At 37.8% G+C, this 22,992-nt stretch overlaps 1 protein-coding gene and 1 long non-coding RNA gene across 2 annotated transcripts in view; one reads left to right on the forward strand and one right to left on the reverse strand.

Annotated features, from left to right (window-relative positions):
- Positions 1 to 2,158: 2,158 nt before the first annotated feature.
- LOC309495409 lies at positions 2,159 to 6,713 on the reverse strand. The gene is made up of 2 exons (XR_014204659.1): positions 6,542 to 6,713; positions 2,159 to 3,574 (listed from the first exon to the last, which is right to left on the reverse strand). It is a non-coding gene; the product is annotated as an uncharacterized lncRNA (long non-coding RNA).
- A 4,115-nt stretch (positions 6,714 to 10,828) lies between these two features.
- LOC309495979 (uncharacterized protein) overlaps positions 10,829 to 22,992 on the forward strand; it is a 40,850-nt gene continuing 28,686 nt past the window's right edge. Inside the window, 5 exon segments of the mRNA XM_082165901.1 lie at positions 10,829 to 11,255; positions 11,767 to 11,826; positions 15,309 to 15,884; positions 15,975 to 16,574; positions 18,539 to 22,179. Coding sequence (XP_082022027.1) covers positions 11,192 to 11,255; positions 11,767 to 11,826; positions 15,309 to 15,884; positions 15,975 to 16,574; positions 18,539 to 22,179 — 4,941 coding nt within the window. The 5' untranslated portion in view covers positions 10,829 to 11,191.

Below are 22,992 nucleotides of genomic sequence, written 5' to 3' on the forward strand. Positions count from 1 at the left end.
CTGTGGTGGGCAAGCTGATAACATTTAAACCAGTGACCAAATCCTTAGCACTGAGCCTTGCTGGAGCAGTTCTAAATATCAATGAGAATGAACTCATTATAGAATGAACCGTGAAAGTAACAGAAGCTCTGAGAGTGCAAACATGATGTTGAACAAACATCACATTGTGACATTGATTCACTCTAAAAAATAAAGGAAACAAAAATATAAAAAGTAGTTTTACTGTTTGTATTATAGATGTTTCCTGTATTTTTTTTTAAATGATTAAAAACGCTGTTTTATTCATGCCAGGCCAGTAGTTGGCAATGTCACTTTGTAAAGAAACATTACGTGGCTATTGACTAAACAAGTAACACATTTATGTGCATGACATCACCGCTTTCACAAATGTGCGTATTTGTGGTTTACACGAAATGGTATAGTTTTCAAAAACTTGCACTTTGAATCCCATTTTCAAAAGTTTGTGGGACCGAATGATTGCATAAAAAGTTTTCCGCTTTGAGTCTGACCAGGGGTGTGAACCCACGTCACCAGTCACCAAGGTTATTTTGGTGGAATTTGAGACGGAGGACTGGCTGATGGACTTCTGTACGGAGGTATCGTCTCTCACCCTATCCCACCCCGTTTCTCGTTCTACATCGCTGTTTCTAGACAGCACTATGGATTGTATAGACTCTTTATATGTTTTATCTGAACCTTCATCACTGTTTCTAGACAGCACAAATCACTTTTTTTGACTCTGATTTTTCTGTTTGTTCAGAATCCTCATCTCTGTTTTTAGAAATGGGCTATATTCTACCATCGATCTCCTCAATTCTGCCTCCATCACCGCCCTTCTCAGCCAGTCCTCCAGCTGGAAGTTTGCAGCCCTTCGCCATCTCCTGTGATGTCGAGCCTCAGATCGAGATACCTCCATCAACACCTGAGCAAGTGGATCTTGTGGCTACGCCTCCGGCCTCTGATCACCTCGCTCCATCTCGGCCCGTCGACCTGTCGGCTCCACTTTGGCTCCTCCCACCTTCGGCTCCACTAGACACCCTAAGCCTTTTGACTCTACCAGGTTCCCTTGTCCCACCTGCTCCCCCTTGTTCAGTCGTCACACCACCTCTGCCACGGACTTGCGGTTCTTCTGCTATGCTCCGTTCCTCCACCCCTATGGCTGCAGCGTGCTTCTCCTTCCCTTCAGGTACGCCTCGGTCCTCCATCACACTGGCATTCCTCAGGGAGTCTGGCTGCACCTCAGATGCTCGTCATCGCAGCATCGCCTAGGCCTCCTGTGCCAGCGATGTCGCTTGGCTCTCCCTATGCGCCTTGGGATCCATCGGCTCCGCCTCCGTCGGTCGCCTCTACACCACCTTGGCTCCTCCCTCTCTGGACTTCGCCATGGGTTGTTGTCACTGTGCTCTAGGTCTGTGCCATTGTACTGAAGGGTTGGGGTCAGAATCCCTTGCCTCTTCACTATATCAATATATATCCTTTTGAGTTTTTACATTATTACTAATCAAGTTTCATAATCATTAACTATATTCACGATTGATTCATATATGGTTTTAATCCTATTTTGTTGTCAGCATTTCTGCTCCTATATTTTTAAGTGTATTATGGGGTCTGTGACTAATCTTCATTGCCCTGGACGAGGACCTTGAATAAACAGGCCCTTTGTATTGGGAAAACAGCTAATAACTATTAGAAGAGGGCAAGCCTGAAGGCCCATCAGATGGCTCTGTGTCTGTCTTCTGCTGACCAAGTAAAGGTTACAGGGGTCAGCTTCTACGTGACTTACATGATCTAGTTCACAGTTAGTTCACAGAATTGTATTTCTTTCATGTGTATTTCTCTAGAGCAGTGGTTCCCAAACTTTTAACAGGCATGTACCCCCTGAGACATTATAGATCTTCCGGAGTACCCCCAACACCACCAATTGTTAACAACAAGTTTTTTTTTAATTTTATTAATATTTATTTTTATCAATTTTGTCGAGAATAGTGAATAGAATCATAAACATATGATACAAATCTCATCAAAAGTCAACATATGATACAAATGTGCTGAATATAATGATTTTAAACAGATATGCACCCAATCTCACACACAAGAGGCCTACAACACATATCCAACATCTCATTAAAGCTATTGTTAACTTTTCACATACTGATAAGTATTGCTTTTCACATATGATAACATTGTATATTTTCTTAACTTCTCTGCTGTAAAATAATAATAAAAAAGAGAACACATTAACAATAGTAAACTAAATAGTAAACAGTAAACTAAATTGTAGTAAACCACACAGAATAGGCCTACCACCTCTCCATCCACATCACCAGTTTAATCAATGTGAGGGATGTGCCTGGATGTTCTTAAATAATGCAGCGATGTTAGGCCGAATTGGGGACAGTTTCAGTCTTAGATCATTTTCCACAAACAGTCTATACTGTACCTATACTTGGTCTTAATAAATAGAACCGACGCCTATTTTTAACGCGACATAAGCGTGTTGGAAGCGTTTCCAGGCAAAATAGAGTAGGAAAAGATGTATGTTATATGTTGACGGCAAAATAGGCTATTGAATATATTTCGTTCTGTATTGACAGGTGCAGTATTTGAAAATCGATAATATTTTTTTACATTACAAAATATTTGCATTTATGTCAAACCCTAGACACTTTCAAACATCAAAATGACATTTATTAATATGTATTCGTGTCAAAATGACATATAAACATATTCTCCTACTCTATTTTGCCTGGAAACGCTTCCAACACGCTTGCGTGTCGCGTGAAAAATAGGCGTCGGTTCTATTTCTTGCATGCACGCGTTTTCCGCGCGGCACGAGCCGCGCTTGAGACGCGTGTGTCACACAGGCAGTGTGCAAACTCTAACCTGTTAACATGGGACCCGAAATAAAAATGGACACGCCACGCAGCTGAGACGCTTGCGCCACGCAGCCAGTGTGTCGCCGGCCTTAGATCTTTTTTCGCGTACCCCCTGAAATCAGTCCACGTACCCCTGGGGGTACGCGTACCCCAGTTTGACAACCGTGGCTCTAGAGAATAAAGTGGACCGTATCTGTACTTCTTTCTGAGGAGTGAAGGTGTTATCAGTATGTTTTGGGTCTGACCTGATAACAATGAGCTCAGGCTCTCTACAACCTTGGTAGAACTGTTATTCTCTTCGTGCTTTTGTGTATGCGTTGCATGTTCTATGCAGGTCTCGTGGTATGTAGCAGCAGATCTCGGGACCCTTTTCGACAACCTCCGAGGTCATCATGGGATCGACAGGGACTCGGATGACAAATTATCTTGATTAATGTCAATGTACCCTTCTGTCTATCTATAAGTGTATCATTGTTTAGACTTCATGTTCTCTTAGCCAATCAGAAGTGAATGTTTATGTAATATATGTCCTTGGAAAAGGTATAATTGGTGTAAGATTTCTGTGTAAGGTAGAGTTAGCTTGCGACCTCCACGTGAGACTTTAACGCTGGCTCTACCAATTTAACTGCAAACTATTCTTCAGTAAATTTTTACTTATTTGATTGAACTTCACGACTCCTGGTCTTCTTTCATCATATCTGGTCCTGGGTCTGAATACTGTAACCCCTTACAGTACGTACACCATCATCGCCGACGGGATCTCGTTGTCATCCATCTGTTACGATTCCTCCGCTGCCTGCCATCACCATCCCTTCACCATCTCCTGTCACCATCCCCACACCATCTCCACGCCCTCCTCCTTCTCTCCTCGCCACAAGGTCGCGCCTTCTGGGAGGGGGTGTTCTGTCACATTTATGTTCAGTTAGTGTCCCCTTCATGGACTTTTAGTTTGAAAGTCTTCAGTCACATGTTTCCTTTGTTCTATTTCCCGCCACTCATCAGTCACCGTTGACACTAATACTCCACCACAGATGCTCATCATTTAGTTCGTTGTCTCTGTATATTTTGTTACTCTGTTTTCAGTCTTCAGTTGTCGGTCTATGTTCGTGTTTCCGTGTTAACCTTTGTTTCCCGCCCTGTAACACTTTCTATCAGTTCCTGAGTTTATTGTATTATTAAAAATCACTTCGTATTGGATCCTGTTTACCTTCGTCTTCATCCGTCTTCATCTTGTGAGACCCACTGAAAGGCCCGTCCTGCCGACCCAACGGCAGATTCCAATAGAACGGGTGACAGTTTACTGCACGTTCTATCTTTTCAGCGTGGCAAAGTAATTTAATTCCAATTCAACTTTTATCTGACTCCATTTTATCACAACCTCAAATTTAGGTTAGAATGCCAATTGATTATTGGTCATTTGTGTGATAGTTTAGCTACGCATTCGATTATACTATTTAACTCTTTATTAAAACTACACTCATTCATCTGGATTCCTATAACACTTTGAGTTTTGCGTGGGATGTGAGATGTGGGATTCATATGGGTATACAATTTCATAATCACAAACTCATCAGTCTTGGTCATTAGACAGAGACGTTTGAATAATATCCTAGAAGACCATACTACACTTTGCTCATTCTAGAATATACTGTATTATTTAGTCCCCATAGATCTGAACACACTTAATTAAGGTAAGACTATACCAGAGGTCATGACTATTACCATCGAGTCAAGCTGACCAACTTAACTTCTTATAATGGTAACTTTGTTTAATCATGCCATGGGTTCCACACTTAGTTAGAATAATATTACAATAATCAGAAGTTGAGGCTCACCTCTATTTACAGTAGGTTGGTCTTAACAGAAAATCCATTATCAGCCTCTGGGTGAATGACGGATAAGATGTGAAAAAAAAATTAACTGCCAAAAAAATTCAAATTTTAGGACTTTCTATACTTATTAGAGTGTTGTGTATGTAATGCAATGACATGTACACATTTCAAGAATGTAATTAACCACTTTTTTTGGTGAATCAGATCTTTTTCCCCATGAAAATGTAATTCCTGGGTAACGTAATGAATTTTTAAATTAATTACATTTCTACCATTGTTGGCATATACAAATGTACTGATATCCATAATTGGAGCTCAACAAACAACTAGTGCTCGTAAAACTACATTTTAATCACAATTAATATAATCAATTTGGGATTTCATATAGACATGGGCTCAGTTTTGGCTGCTGATAACTCAAAATTCAGAACCAAATTTTAAAAAAAGCTGGAAAATGTTTTCAAATGTTTTCCAATAAAGTAAATAAGACTTGTTTTATCATTAACTCAACAAAAAACAGAATTGTGTAATCTAACACACAAATATGGGTTAAATGAATTGCCTGTGTCATTGTTAGCCGGAATGACATACTGTTAGACGGAAGGACATTCTGCAATATTTTTCAGGATTACCATAAAAACCATCCTCAGTATCATTTTTTCCTTTCCAACACTCAAACTTGAAACAAAGTAAGAGACACTGACAAGTTTTTAATGATTTAAAAAAGTTAAATTCATTGATAATGACCCATGCATGTGACTCATTGAATCATATGAAATCAAGATGAATGACAGCTAAAATATGGCAAAAAAACATACAATTATGTAAATAATGTTAATGTTAATAATATAACAATAATAACTTTGCCTAAAAGTTTACAAATGTTAATTAAAAACTAGATTGTTGTGCATGTGTCATTCTGGATAACGGATGACAAGTCCTGGCTAACAGGTTTTTTGTTATACAAGAATGACATGTTGTTATCCAGGAATGACAAAAACCAATATTTTTTCTTTATAATCAGGCACTAACTTACTTAGCTATCAACTTAGCTATCATCACTTAAGGTAACCTTTTAGATCAAATAGATAGTTTTTTTATATAAAATCATTATAAATGTTTTATTAGTGTTATCCAAAAGGTCACATGATATTGCTACAAAGTGCACCAGTGACCGAAATATCAAAATATCGAAATTTTAAGAGACGCTTCCTGACCTTTGCACATGTTCTAGTGCTCCTTCAGGGTCTTCTTTTTGATACAATATTATGTCACATGACATACCAAAATGCATTATGGTCCAAAATGGTCATTGATGTCTGTTATCCAGGACTGACATTAGAGAAATCACAATTTGGGGACAAAAGTCGTTCTGTCTTAAAAATGTAAATAAGCTTAGTATTTTCACTATATTTGTAGGAATCATTGAAAACATCAATACAATTATGCCCAAGTAGATTTTAAATACTTTTATTTATATTTTTACAATTTTTGTTGTATTTTTGTATTCAGATTTTAAGCCGGGACAGTTACCCGGAATGACATTTTGAGACTTTTGAGCTCAATAGTTCCTTAAAGATTAATTATTTATAATGAATTCTCACATGAGTAATTAAAGAGGGGGAAGTTGAGTCACTTAATGAAGTGTATTTAAAAATGTATACATTTTTATATTATGAATATGCTTGGGACACCAGAATTGACACGCCACGTCATTGACCCCTCTACAGTCTAAGTATACATGATTAATGCCAATGTGTTAGTCGGATCTCTAAAACTTTAGTCAGTGTGCCCCTCTGCACCACCTAAGCTGAATTTTAGTCCGTTACTAACCTGAATGTGGAATTGTGTTGTTATGAATGTTAATTTTGCAAGAGAGAGTTCAAATGTTAATTTCCAGAAACATCCTTTGTTTTCTCTGGGAGTAGTCATTTCTCAGTACATGCAGACGGCTCGGCATCTTCCAGTTCTTCCAGTCTTTCACCCACCTATGTCAAGCCACGAATATTAAGATCACCTGTCAAGAGAAGAAAACCAAAGATATGTGAACAAACTACAAACTAAGTTCTGTGCACCCTGACGCAGTATTTCAATCACTATTTAAAAAAAAAAAAAAAAAAAAAAAAAAAACGAGGCTAAATGTATAAAACACTGAAATTAAGAGATCAAATTCAGTACACACCTGATTGATGACGCATACTATATACATGCAAGCAGATCAGCCCAGAATATGAATGCAACGCGCTGCACATCAAGCGTCTTTTTTATAGTTTTCAATGGGAAAACAATGATGTGAAACTTTGGGTTTGGAAATCATAGAATGTAGAATGCATCATCAATAAGCTGTATACTGAATTTAGTCTTTTATTATTCGCTGCCTTAGTACATTAGTACTTAGTACAATCCTGGTAAAAATCACTGGCGGGCAATGGAGGAAGACTTTGTTTTGCCCTCCAGGTGACGTTTATAAGGGTGTGATCCCTGTGAGTCCCTTTCAAGAAAAATCTGTTCACTCTGTGGCCATATTTGCAATGCCTCCGGGCAGCTATTTCGGGCATGCAAGTCCTATCTTGAATGGGGAAATCCTGAAATCTGATAAACTGCTTGCCACTCAATTAAATAACATCAAATCAGCAACCAAATCTGACATGAACGGCCCCATAAATGTTTATTGTGCTCAAATAGCATTAACAGCAAGTATTACCACTAATGCTCAATCATCACTTCATTAATGACTTAATTATCATTTTGATGGTCCCTTATGGACGTTCTGTTGAGTAGCCTATAAGTAACTACGTTAACTTATTCCAACCCTAATCTACTAATACTTGTCTAACACTCTAATGTGAGTTAGTAGTGTCAAAATAAAGTGAAATCTAATTAACTGTAACACTGCTTCAGTGTTACTTTAACAACTCTGTAGAGTGGACCCCTATATAGACACTGAGCAGTGTTAATTTAACTGTATTTTGCTGTGCTTTCTTTACTCATCTGAAGTTGGTGTATTACGTGTGAAGTTAGGATATAAGTAATTCATTTCTTGAGAACATCCATTTACAATGCACGAACGCATATGTGAATTGGAATAAATTAAAATGCTTATAAAGAGAAATTATTATATTCACTGACTTGTGAAAATGACTTGACATTAAAGCATTAAGTGACAGTGATAACTGATAAAAATCTGTTTTCTCAAGTGCAAATTACATTTTAGCTCTTTATGTCCACAATTGTGTTCACTGCTGAATTGGTGTGGTATGGACATGCATGGGGGTACTTACACTGCCATCTGGTGGTGTCAGAAATAAAAAACACACTACGGTCAAAATTCAAAATGGCGGCGAACACAAGGGAAGATGCAAGTGGTAGCTCCATACACAAACGTCGACCAGGTAAGAAGTTCTGTTATATTTCATGGCTTATTCTGATTTAGATATTTATAAAAGCCTTGTATATTTGTCATGACATGCACATTTTTTTTTAAAAAGTGTAAAACTAGCAACTTTGTAGGTCGCTAAACATGATATCATGTAGGGGAGAGCGGGGCACAACCTAACGCTTTTTGACTTTCTCAGTTTGTGTAAATCTAGTTATGGTTCAGACTATTTATTTTTTCCCACATTAATTTCCCACATGTCTAGTACAATTATGTGGTTTTGTTTTATTAATACAGTATATACTTTTTTCTTGATATACCCCGAAAGAATGGAAGTGAAATGTGACAACATGCCCCATAGGTGGGGTACATTGTAACATGTGTGGGGCACATTGTAACATAACATATGACAGCTTAAAATGTTATCTGATCTAATAAAAAATATATACAAAACAAACTAAAATATTTTCTAAATAAAATACAATTAAAAAACTTTTTCATATAAAATAATGGCAATTTTTAATAATTAAATATAAACAAATTTTTTGAGTTTTGACTACGAACACATGAAAACACAGCTATACAACATAGTTCAAAACAAATAAATAATTAGTCATTGACTCACAGTCATTGACTCTCAGTCTTTATTCACCTTTTTCTCACGTTTTCCCAATAAAATTAATAAAAGTATAGAATATAATAGCATATTTCTAATAGGGGCACATTGTAACGCAGTGTTACAACATGCCCCCGCCTGCACAACTGGGATTTAAACCCTGCTGGTGTCTTCTGCTAGTTAGCGAAGCATTAAATAACTATCTCAACTGTTAAATAACATCTTGGAGATTAAAATAATATCAGATTTGTCTTATTTTAAATAAACACAAAAAATAGATATGAAAAATTAACTTAAGTAAGAAATTTACTTTTGTTATGGTTTAATAACTGTCTATGGATATCTTCCAAAAAAAAAAAATATTTTGGCGGAATTTTTTTTGCTGTATAGTGTTGATATGGCAACTAGTAAATACACAAAGTTTCGTCATCCAAGCATGTGCGGAAGTATTTAAAACAAGCGTGTTACAACTAGCCCCGCGTTAGGTTGTGCCCCGCGCTCCCCTACACATACGTGTACTTATGGACTGAACCTCCTCGAAACAGCTAATATGCTAGTAAACATGCACACACATAAAATGGGAAAAAGCAAGCTCTGATGCAGCTAAAAAGCTGTACATGGTCCCAATGAAATGAATAACAATTAAATCACTAAATACATACATACATACTTAAATTAGTTGGGTTGAAAATGTTAGTAAAAATGTAATATGCAAGTAAAAATGTGCACATGTAAATTAGCTTGCATATTATCCCATTGGAATAAATAAATAAATAATGCAAACCTACATACATAAATTAAATAAATTTGTATTTGATTTTATCATGTTTTTATTTCCAGAGCGTTTTTCTGTGCAAAGAGCATTGGAGCTACTTGGTTTAATTGATGGGGACAACTCAGATTTGGATGTGTCTGACAACGATGATCCCATCCTGGATGGCAATTACCAACCATCACCACAGGAGGAAAGCAGCAGTGAGGACAGCAGTGATGATGAGGACCCCATTCCTGAGCCCACTGACCACAGCAGAGGACGCAAACATGTAGATAATGGTTAGCCAAGACCTGTAGTTTGCGGAGACTCAGAGGAAGCGTGAGGCCAAGGAGAGGAGGAGGACACTCACTCTCACACACACTCACTCACTCACTCACTCACTCACACACACTCACACACACACACACACACACACACACACACACACACACACACACACACACACACACACACACACACACACACACACACACACACACACACACACACATGATGTTCTGTTGTTCCTGTAGTCCATGTTCCTTGGTTCCTCCATATTAAAAAACAGTCAGGAAAAAAACTGCTGTGTTCAAGCTGAAATAAAGAGTTTTTCATTCTATTACACAAAGGTGACTTTATTGTGTTTTATGGAAGTTCGGACCATGAGTCCACGTATGTGGCCATCATTTTTCTCTAAAAGTACATCATATCAAAAGATGATACTTAGTTTTTATTCTAATTAGGTTCCAATAAGCCCAAATAGCAAAGAGAAATAAAAAACGCATGTAAAAAAACAGCTTGGGCCTTAAGAGGTTAAATACTGGATTCAGAACAAAGAAATTTTTAAGAAATACAACACATATCATGCATTCTTTTTGCTGGTAAAGTCACATAAATATCCAGCAATGCAGTTTTTTTAAAATATTATTTTGATGATGTTCAGTGTTACCCAAATAGTAGGCCTACTATGTATCCAGAAATGTTGAATTCAATTATCCCAAAAAATTTTTTTATGTATTAAGATAAACACTTAAATAACACTATGTAGTCATGTTCTTGAATGCTATCTGTGAGCAAACTAAACATCAAGACATAATATCTTTATAACTGAGTAAAATAAGGACTTTATTTATTTTTTGGCTGTTTATTCACATTGTCTCATTTTCACAATAAAATTTAACTAGAACTTTTAGCTGCACCAGTTGTCAGACAAGGCAGGCAACAACAGGTTTCTATCTTGATATTGAAGTGACTCGTCCCACAAACCTTTTCCTGGATTCTTGTTTGCAAAAAGAAAATATAAGCATGATGAAGCCTCGACACACAGGTATCTTGTTTCGTTATAAATATCCTTTTTATGTTTGTTTTGGTAAATGTACCGTAAACGTATGGACTAGTTTACACAAATGAAGAGTTTAGTTTATGTATTTAATTAATATATGAGCTGCAGTAACATTGAGTTACACTTTCTTTAATCCAAAGTGACTTTAAGAATGAGAAGCTAAATGCTAAACCTGTAACCCACAGCAGGTTTGCAGGCAAAGCTCTACTATTTACTAATTTAAATACTCAATTCAATGCTGTTAACAGAAATCTGTTTAACAAAATCATGCACAATAATAGAGAACATGGATGGTGTTTTTCATATTCTGGTCAAATGAACAGAGACTGAAATCTTTAACTGGAAGATAAACCCACAGATGTCAGGAGTCGGAGATGATTAAATGAAAAGAGATCATGTCTGAAAGAAATAGACAGAGAACAGAGCAGAATATCAACATGTCCAGCAGAGACGGCATAGGTGAGAATCACAGAGAAGCCTGTTTTAAATGTAGTTGACCACACTGTAAAAAGAGTAAATGCCTTACAATTTTAAGTGCAATCAACTTGGATGTATAAGACATTTCAACTCAAATTACTGACTTAAAAAAAAGTCAGAAATAGTTGAAAATTGCTTAACTTATTTTGATGAGTTAAAGCAATGTAAAAACATATGTTGTCATAACTTATTGATCATATATGTTTTTTTATAAGAAAATTTTGACTTGGAGAGGTTAGAAATTTTTTACAGTGTGTGCATGCAGCTAAAAAGTTTGGATAACATCTGAGGAAATGTTAATACAGATTCTCCACTGCATACTCTCTTGGCAAAGTTCATTTTTTATTATTTTCTTAATGCAAGCTGACTAATTGTATTTTCTAATCTTATTTCCCAAGAATAAAAAAAATAAAAATAAAAAAAAGTTGTTTTCTGTTAGTATGTGCTGCTGTGATTAAAGTCCAATTTAATGCAAGTCTTTTGTTTCATCCAGTGACTGTTGCCAACAAACTTGCTCTAAAAAGAAAATGGAGTAAAATGGAACCTCCTTCATGTAAGTCTGTATACAGATCAGCCCCATCTGGATTTTTCTTCTTCTGATGATCTTTGCAGTGAAAATTAATTATTTTCCATTTTTCCCATTTAACAATTATATCATTGTCTATTACTGTAATTTTATTTTTATTTTTGCTTTTTCATGTTATAATAGTATTAACAGTGATTGTATTCACTAGAAATATTTAAAAAGTGCTCCTGTAAAATAACATTTACATTTAATCTACTATTGTGAAAACATGCATTATATGGACTAGCAATATTCCCAGCTAACCGTTAACGATCTCATAACTCTGGCTAACGTTCTGGAAAGGTTCTCTCAAAGCTATGAACAAACAATCTTCCAGTAACATTCATTTAACATTTGCTCAATGTTATTTTGGGCCCTATTTTAACGATCTGAAACGCAAGTGTCAAGCGCAAAGCGCAAGTAACTTTGTGGGCGGGTCTTGGGCGCTGTTGCTATTTTCCCGGCGGGATAAATGCCTCTTGCGCCCGGCGCAAATCTAAAAGGGGTTGGTATGAAGTAGCTTCATTATTCATAGGTGTGGTTTGGGCGTAACATGAAATAAACCAATCAGAGCGACATCTCACATTCCCTTTAAGAGCAGGCGCGCTTGTTCTAAAGCGGATTCCTATTATAACGGCGGATTTGTCAGGCGCGCGCCAGGAGCGGTTCACAGCCGAGGAGACCGACGTTCTCGTCAGGGACATTGGGGATGGAGAAACCCACCCAAATTAACTTCGGTTAAACAGGCGTATGATAATTTGGGTAGATGTGTAAGCTAGATGTATGCTTTTATAATAAATTGTCTATCTATCTATCTATCTATCTATCTATCTATCTATCTATCTATCTATCTATCTATCTATCTATCTATCTATCGTAATAATGTATGATTTGCAAAAATGAAAACTGCTGCTTCTGTGTAGATGAGAGAATCAAAGTGCGCGTTGTGCACACGCTACATTGATTATGGCCAAGCATGCGCCCTTAAAATAGCATATGAATAACATGCGCAACGCGCCACTGACTTTAAACAATTTTTTCCTGGTTAGTGGCACAATTGTTTTCTAAACCTGCAAAATAGCATGAAGGAACGTTTGCGCCGGAACACGCCTTCTCTTTGCGCTGCACCGCCCCCGGGAGCGCAAGTGTATTTTCTAACTTACCGACGTGCTTCTGTGGAGGGAAAAGTCTGCTTTGCGCGGGTGCAAAATAGGAATGATACATGCGTCGGTGTACAAAGTCAATTGCGCTGGGTGCCCCTGGTCTTTAATGTTCTCAAAAGATTAGTACCACAATGTTATTTATACAGTTTTTTTTTTTTTTTATGTCCTCATAATGCTGGGAGAAAACGTTTATTAGATAATTAAGTGATGATTGAGCATTAGGTAATGTCACAGAGAAACACACATTTGAAGTCCGGTCGATCGCTGCAAACCAATCTTGGGGACGGATGAATTTGTAAATGTGTTTCTGAATGAGCGTTTTGAATGGGAGCTTGTACAGGGATCATAATGGCCCCAAAACTGGCCGTAATCCATCGTAACCCACCGCCTTTCTTGGGTACAATGAAGTAGGGGCTGTAGAACCCTGACTTCATATCAGCTGGAGGGGTCGGCTCGATTGCGTCCTTCGCCAGTAAGACTTCGGTCTCTGCCCTTAAGATAGGAGCACCAGTGGCCATCACTGTGGTGAACCGGCTGCCCCTGAACTTGGAAGGGCGCCGGGCGAACTGAATCGCATAGCTGAGTTTGATGGTTCGAATGAGTCAGTGGGACGATCAGGGGGAGTGCTAGCCAGGCTCTGAGAGACCGTACCAGGGGGACCAAAGGATCCACAGATAAACCCACGGAGGGGAAGCGAGGTGGAGGACAGGGACCTGACCCGAGAGGCACTGCGGCGGCTTGGATTGGGGTCTAGGTGTGCAGTGCAACACCCACCTGGCTCCACGGGTGGACAGAGGATGCATGGGAAGGCTTGGCTGCATTCTCGAACCGCATGCTGCGGTCCGCTGGCGATTGCAGAAGGGGATGAGTGGCGAGGTTTCATAACGCGCACACTGTCGACCTCGCCTTCGTGTGGAGAGTGCATCATGCACTGTCATTCTCACCCTCTTGCCAAGAGGGGAACGAGAGCTGCGAGGCGTGGCAAGCTGCCATTCTGGTCCTCTTCATCATTCAAGGCTCAACATCACAGTAGAGCTGGCTGTGGCGGAGTCTGAGGGGCAGCCCACGAGTGCTCTTGAAGCACAAAGGGGCAAGCTCTTGTTTGCCTCAGCCTGCTTCTGAACTGCGGAGAACTGCTGGGTCCAGTCCTGTAAAGTGTCGCCGAAAAGGCCACATTGTGAGATGAGAGCACCGAGAAGGCACACTGGGCGATATCTCCCACCTCTGAAAGGTTTAGCCAGGGGGCACTTCTGGACCAGGGTGGACATAGTCTGGCCGAGGGCCAAAACTTTGACTTAATCTCAGTCAACATGCGCAGCTCAAACCCGGCTCAGAACTTCCCTCCTGCATTATGAGTGTTTTGGCCTTCCATAGTTTCAGGGTGGCCATCACATGCAGAGTAGAGGCGGCCTGTGCGTAGCACTGCCAACCCACCACCTAGGGTAGTGAGAGAGAAAAAAATGTATGCAGATTTAGGGCATGTTTGGCTTGCCTGTTTGCTCCATACTGCCAAAGTTCTTCACACACATCCAGGAAAACAGCACAGGGGCGGGCAAGGCGATTTACGCGTCGCGCTGCGCCCCCCAGAGCAGCCCGGGAAAGCATGGCTTTTTTTTTTTTTTTTTTTTAATCCAGCAATTTTTTCTCAAAAATGGATGCTTTGTCTTAAAAAAAAAAAAAAGGCAAGTCAGTCACTAATAAATACATTGGCATTCAGAAAAGTGTCGAACCTATAAAAAGTAGAACCATTGTCCACTTTACATAAAACAAATCACGACATGACCTTGTGTGAGTGAGAGAGTGAGTGAGTGGCGTTCACACCACAAGCGAATAGAGCGTCTGGCGCAAGTGATTTTCATGTTAAGTCAATGTAAATACGCTTTTACGCGCATCTGGAGGTCCTGCGGCGCGAAGGCGTTTAGCATGGCGCGTACGCGTAAATGAGGCAAATTGAGCGTCTGGCGCGATACGCACGAGTGATTTGAGGGTGAGAGAGAGAGAGAGAGAGAGAGAGAATTCTGATTAATCCAGAGGATGTATCACGTTTAGGCTAAAAATAGATTCGGCGCTTATCGCAGTTTGGAAAGAAACTATCTTGCAGTACATTTTAAACAAGGAAATATAGCGATTTGGCATGAAAAGTTGATGGAGCAGTGAATAGGTTCAGTACACCGCAAAATTACATGACAAACTTTTATTTATTTTTTTGGCGTTTATCGCGTTTTGGAAAAGAGCTCTTTACTTTATTTTTCATCTATGATGATAGATCATGGCATCATAACATTACATATCACTTGTGTGTTTCAGTTAGCGATCTCAGGATTATTCTGCTGGGGAAGAGCATGTCAGAAAACAGTCGAGTGGGAAACTTTCTGTTGGGACGAGCAGTGTTTGACAGTGAAGCTCCTCCAGATGTTGTCGAGAGAATCGGAGGAAGATTGAAGGACAGACATGTGACCATCATCAACAGTCCTCAGCTGCTCCAGAAACATCTGTCACTCCGTCACATCACAAAAACAGTGAGAGAGTGTGTGTATCTGTCTGATCCAGGACCTCATGTGATCGTTCTGCTCCTCAAACATGAGCAGTGTTCAACAGAAGATCAAGAGTGTGTGGAGAAGGTGCTGGACTCTTTCTCTGAGCGGGTTTTTCAACACACCATGGTGCTCACGACACAAGAGCCAACTGAAAACAATGACATCCTACAGAAAATCATTCAGAAATGCTTCAATAGACACTTCAGTCTTCAGAAAAGCAGCTCTCCTGATGATCTTCTGCACACGTTTGAAAGCATTGTACAAATGAATGATGGACGTCACCTGATTTGTGCCGAACATGAAGCTTCACAGTTTTTCACAATGAAGCAACAAGCCACAGAAAGAGGTAAGTGTGATAATATTTGATCATTTGTAGTAAAAACCTAAGTATAGTATACGTTTTTGTTTCATTTTAATATTCTACTATCTGTTTCAGAGGGCGTGAAGCTGAATCTGGTTGTGTGTGGGAGCGACGGCACATTAAAATCCTCCATATCAGAGCTGATCCTGCAGCAGACAGACAGAAGATCAGACGTAGAGCTTCATGGTCGTGTGATCAGTCTGGTGGAGCTTCCAGCTCTGTTCAACACTCGGCTTTCAGAGGAGGAAGTGATGCGTCAGACTCTCCGCTGTGTGTCTCTCTGTGATCCTGGAGTTCATGTTTTCCTATTCATTATTCCTGACGCTCCACTTACAGATGAAGACAAAGCAGAAATGGAGGAGATCCAGAGGATTTTCAGCTCAAGAATCAAGAAACACATCATGGTTCTTATAATGCAGAATTCAGATCAAACGACTGCAGAACTAAATGAAGAAACAAAGTCTGTCATTGAGAGTTTTGGAGGACGACATCATTTATTTGGTCCCACCACACAAGTGACCACATTGATGGAGAATGTTGAGCATATGGTGGAAGAAAACATAGGCGGGTTTTTCTCCACAGAGACATTTTTGGAGGCACAGATAAAAAAAATGCTGAAATTTGAAGAAATGAAGAAGAAAATTCATTCACTAGAGACACATTTTCTGTCACAAGGTAATGACCTGATAATCAGTTTGGGTCTTAAACTTTGGAGCTAAAAAAATTACTAAAAGTTTTGAATTCTAACATTTAAAAAACAATTTGTGTTTTTTGTATGTTTTTAGTTTTTTTATACAGTAGAGGTGAAATTCCGAACTCCAACATTAAAGATCCAACTCCTGCATTCCACAGGAAAAGCAGATTATTAGAATTGTTAATTGATAACTGATCATTTTTGGCCATTACAGATAACTATATACTATAATTCTATGGAGTGTTGAGGCTAAAAGTTTTTCTGTAATTTTATAAACTGTATCCACTTTTTCGAGTGGATGCATTTTCAATTTCAGTGAGGTTTCCAGTGTCATCCACTTACAGTTATTTTAGCTGTAAAAAACAGCTTGTTATGCAGTTTGATATTGAAAACAAGTAATTGTTAGCACTTTTTTTTTTTTTTTTTTTTTTTTTTTTTTACATTTATTACTCATAAACACACTGCTTCCAAGTGCAAATAGTTTTACTGTTTACTGCACTTTGTTATTCTTAGCTATTTAGCTATTGCAGCTAATGAATCATAAGTCTTGGACATTCACATCTGTATTGCAAAATAAAGTGGATAAACTTTATAAATAAATATTTACAGTTTTGCAGTAAAGTTATAAACACTCACTTCATTGTTTAAAAATACAATTCTATAAAATACTTATTAAAAATGATATATGAATAATTTTATTAAATGTCACGCCTAAATTTCTAAATATGATAATTCAAATATTTGTCATTTTTCCTGCTCCATATTAAACACCCACCTCACAGTGATACATATTTGTTGTATTGCATATTTTGTCTGGTGTTTTTATTTTTATTTTTTTTTATTTTTTTAGGACAGGTAAAATTATCACATACATGGTTGAACTGAATACAATACCCTAGACTGAGGTATACACTATTCTGGTCTACACAAGTATTTTGCAAATGAAGCAGAAAGACAGTTTCTCAAAATTTTGTTGAAACTTTAATTAGATCTTCAGGAACAAGATTAATCGTGACGTGCATTTGAAAAAGCAAAATTTGAAAAAGCAAACATCAACCCAAACTTGCAAAGCATTCGTAAACCTCTTGTCCAACAAATGAGAACATTTAATAACATGTTTTTACTACAAACCCACTTCATAACATCAGTCAAGTGTTTTAAATAACTTCCTTTTGTGAGCTGATGTGGCTTCTTGTCATATAATATAAATTATTTTATACAATAGGGGTGGGATGAGACATTCAGCTCACGAGATGAGACACGAGTTTGGGTTCACGAGAATGAGACAAGACAAGATTTTTGCACCGCATTTTAAAAAAAAATCCTCAATGACAAAATTCATTCATCTGAAGGTGCTGATGTTTTAACTGATGTTTTAACTAATCAAACTCAACTGACTGGCTTCTCTCCTGTATGCTGTCACATGAGTCGTTTCAGACCTTACTGTACATGAATAATGAGCTTCCAGAACTTCTGATTGAGGCTGTGAGTGACCTCCTAATTGAACATAGAAATAAGAATAAAAAATGATTTATATCTATAGTTATAGGCTGCTTGCAAAGGTAACCATACAGTCTTACATAAATCAAGTTTTCCAAAAAAAAAAAAATATATATATATATATATATATATATATATATATATATATATATATATATTATAATTATTATTTTCTAATTATTATATTGCTATATTTATTCTTAAATATTTTACAAAATTTGAACCAGAAAAAATTCAATTCGATTTTTTTTCTCCAAATCGTGTAGCCCTACAGTACAATATACCAAACAAACCACTTAGCAATACGTCTGATATGACAAACAAGTAGACGGCAGACCTCTCACAAACAGGGTTATGAAAATATGAAAAGATCACTGTACACATTACAGAAACTTGTGAAAGACTGTTTTTAGGCTTTAAGACTAATGCATTTCTTCTTTTACAGGTTCAAAAGAGAGTCGAGATGATCTGAGGATTGTGCTGCTGGGAAAAACTGGAGTTGGGAAGAGTGCAACAGGAAACACCATCTTAGGAAGGGATGCGTTTACAGCAGAAGAATCTTTTCAATCAGTTACAAGTGAGACTCAGAGAGAAACAGCGGAAATCAACGGCCGGCACGTTACTGTGATCGACACTCCAGGACTATTTGATACTGAACTTACCAATGAGGAGATCCAGAGAGAAATCACCAACTGCATCTCCATGGTACTGCCTGGACCGCATGTGTTTCTCTTACTGATTCCACTGGGACGATTCACTCCAGAAGAAGCAAAATCAGTGAAGATCATCCAAGAGACATTTGGTGAAAACTCTTTAATGTACACCATGGTGCTCTTCACAAGGGGAGATGGTCTGAAGAACAAAACCATTGAACAGTGTTTGGGAAAACCAGGATCTCCTTTGATGAATCTTATAGAAGCGTGTGGAAACAGATTCCATGTGTTCAATAATAATCAGACTGGAGAGCGAACACAGGTGTCTGATCTACTGGAGAAGATAGATGCCATGGTGAAAGCAAACGGAGGGAGTTTCTACTCGTGTAAGATGTTCAGACAGATAGAAAGAGAAAAACAAGAGCAAACAATGAAGTTCCTGATGGAGAAAGAGGAGCAACTAAAAGAAAGAGAAGAACTCTTGACCAAACACGAAGAAGAGAAAGAAAGAATGGTGATTATGATGGAGAAAGAGAGACAGAATCATGACAGAGAGATAAAGAGAAGAGAAGAAGAATTTAGAGAGAGAGATAAACAATATAAAATAGAGATGAGAAGAGAACGAGAGGAATGGGAGAAACAGAAACATAGAGAAGAAAAGATGATAGAAAAGAAAAGAAAAGAAATAGATGAAGAGGATGAGAAAAGAAAAGAGAAGGAACAGAGAGTTTGGGATGAATTTAATCTGAGACTTAAACAAGGGAAAGAGAGAATGAAAAGAAAGAAAGAAGATATTCAATCTAAATATGAAGCAGAAGAAAACATGAAGCTCCTAATGGAGATAGTGGAACAAATGAACAGAGAAAAAGAAGAACTGATGATCAAACTAGAAGAAGAGAAACAGAGAATTAAGATGATGATGGAGGAAGAAAGACATAATCATGACAAAGACAGAAAGAGAAGAGAAGAGCAACTCAAAAAAGAAATAACAGAACAAGAGGCACATCAGAGACAGATACGAGATGAGCTGAGAAGAGAACGAGAGGCATTTGAGCATGAAATTGAGCAAATGAAGCAAAAAAAGGAGAAAATAAAAGCAGAAAGAGAAAAACTTCAAATCAAATATGATGCAGAAATAGACAAACTGAAGAACAGAATAGAGAATGAAAGACAGAGTCATGACAAAGAGAGAAAGAGAAGAGAAGAAGAGTTTAATGAGAGGGAAGAACAATACAAAACTGAAATAAAAGAGAAAGAGGAGAAAGAGAGAGAGATCAGTGAAAAGCTGAAGCAAGAACGAGAGGAATGGGAGAGACAGAAACAAAAAGAAGAAGAGAAGAGAAGAGAAGAAGAGGATGAGAAAAGAAGACAGAATGAACAGAGAATTTGGGATGAATTTAATCAGAGACTGAATCAAGAGAGAGAGAGAATGGAAATAGAGAGACAAGATATTCAATCTAAACATGAAGCTAATGATAACAACATGAAGATCTTGATGGAGAAAGTGGAGCAAATGAACAAAGAAAAAGAAGAACTGATGAACAAATTAGAAGACGAGAAAAAGACAATGAGGATGATGATGGAAGATGAAAGACTGAAACAAGAGAAAGAGAGAAAACAAAGAGAGGAGGAAAATAAGAGATTGGAGAGAGAAAAACAGATTTCTGATGACCGATATCAGAGACTCATGAGTGAAATAGAGGGAATAGTAAGAGAGAAAGAGAGAATTGAAAGAGAGAGAGAAGATATTCAATCTAAACATAAAGCAAATGAAAACAACATGAATAAATTGATGGAGAAAGTGGAGCAAATGAACAGAGAAAAAGAAGAACTGATGAACAAATTAGAAGACGAGAAAAAGACAATTAAGATGATGATGGAAGATGAAAGACTGAAACAAGAGAAAGAGAGAAAACAAAGAGAGGAGGAAAATAAGAGATTGGAGAGAGAAAAACAGATTTCTGACGACCGATATCAGAGACTCATGAGTGAAATAGAGGGAATAGTACGAGAGAAAGAGAGAATTGAAAGAGAGAGAGAAGATATTCAATCTAAACATAAAGCAAATGAAAACAACATGAAGATCTTGATGGAGAAAGTGGAGCAAATGAACAGAGAAAAAGAAGAACTGATGAACAAATTAGAAGATGAGAAAAAGACAATTAAGATGATGATGGAAGATGAAAGACTGAAACAAGAGAAAGAGAGAAAACAAAGAGAGGAGGAAAATAAGAGATTGGAGAGAGAAAAACTGATTTCTGATGACCGATATCAGAGACTCATGAGTGAAATAGAGGGAATAGTAAGAGAGAAAGAGAGAATTGAAAGAGAGAGAGAAGATATTCAATCTAAACATAAAGCAAATGAAAACAACATGAAGATCTTGATGGAGAAAGTGGAGCAAATGAACAGAGAAAAAGAAGAACTGATGAACAAATTAGAAGACGAGAAAAAGACAATTAAGATGATGATGGAAGATGAAAGACTGAAACAAGAGAAAGAGAGAAAACAAAGAGAGGAGGAAAATAAGAGATTGGAGAGAGAAAAACAGATTTCTGATGACCGATATCAGAGACTCATGAGTGAAATAGAGGGAATAGTAAGAGAGAAAGAGAGAATTGAAAGAGAGAGAGAAGATATTCAATCTAAACATAAAGCAAATGAAAACAACATGAAGATCTTGATGGAGAAAGTGGAGCAAATGAACAGAGAAAAAGAAGAACTGATGAACAAATCAGAAGACGAGAAAAAGACAATTAAGATGATGATGGAAGATGAAAGACTGAAACAAGAGAAAGAGAGAAAACAAAGAGAGGAGGAAAATAAGAGATTGGAGAGAGAAAAACAGATTTCTGATGACCAATATCAGAGACTCATGAGTGAAATAGAGGGAATAGTAAGAGAGAAAGAGAGACTTGAAAGAGAGAGAGAAGATATTCAATCCAAACATAAAGCAAATGAAAACAACATTAAGATCTTGATGGAGAAAGTGGAGCAAATGAACAGAGAAAAAGAAGAACTGATGAACAAATTAGAAGACGAGAAAAAGACAATTAAGATGATGATGGGAGATGAAAGACTGAAACAAGAGAAAGAGAGAAAACAAAGAGAGGAGGAAAGTAAGAGACTGGAGAGAGAAAAACAGATTTCTGATGACCGATATCAGAGACTCAAGAGTGAAACAGAGGGAATAGTCAGAGAGAAAGAGAGACTTGAAAGAGAGAAACAAGAACAACTACAAGATTTTGAGAAAAGACTGAAAGAAGAAAGAAACATGAGAGAAGACCAACAAAAGTCTTTTGAAGAAACATTGAAACTCCTTGAAGAACAGCATGAAGATGAACTAAACAGAAGAAAACTGGAGTGGAAAGAGGAATATGAACAAGTGAAAGATGAGATGAAGACCTGTTCTGAAACTGATGATTCACTACAGGTGAGTGTTCAGAGAAACCTGGAGAGAACTGATTCATGTACATTGATAGCATTTTAACACCTTAAACACCTCAATAGGAATAATGGCTATTTGTTCCAGATAATAGTGGTGCTGTGTGGTGTTTTTTAAAACAATTTTGTTGAGAGAATGAATCAGTTGTAAACAGAGTCTAAAACGTTTTGTGATCAAATCACTGAGGCTACATATGAAGGCCATCAGAAATGGACATGATTGCATTACATTTGTAGTGTAACCACTCATCTGTTCATTGTTTTGGAAAAGCAAGTGATTCAAACTTGTTTCCTGGTACAGAAATAGTCAGTGAAAAATTCCTACCTCGAATGCACAGACTGACAGTATGTATGCAAGCTGATTAATACAAGCAGTGAATAGCTAAAATGTAAGAAAGCCCAGATGAAACGTCTCGGTTACTAATGTAACCCTCGTTCCTTGAACAACGATGTTACGTCAATACTGACGAAGGCCATTCAGCGGTAGTTCAGGGCTTTGGCAGGAGGGACGTAAAGTCTCTGTTTCCTCCTTCAGAGAATGAGGGTTACATCAGTAACAGAGACGCTCCCTCCAGCCACTGAACTGTGTTACGAGTATCGGAGACACAGATGCTCGCAAGCTGCAGCGTGCCCATTTGGCAACTGCTCTCACACAGTCATAACCTACCCAGCGCCAAATTTAACAAAAGAAAAGTGTGTGCACTGACTTGTACCTGAGCTTTAAAGGGGACTAAAACTTTAAAGTAGGCCACTTAAGTCCTTGCGTCCTGTCCAGAGACCACACGTGGATATTCCAGAGGTC

This window comes from Leuciscus leuciscus, assembly GCF_965113295.1.
Source record: "Leuciscus leuciscus genome assembly, chromosome: 1".
Classification (NCBI taxonomy): Eukaryota; Metazoa; Chordata; class Actinopteri; order Cypriniformes; family Leuciscidae; genus Leuciscus; species Leuciscus leuciscus.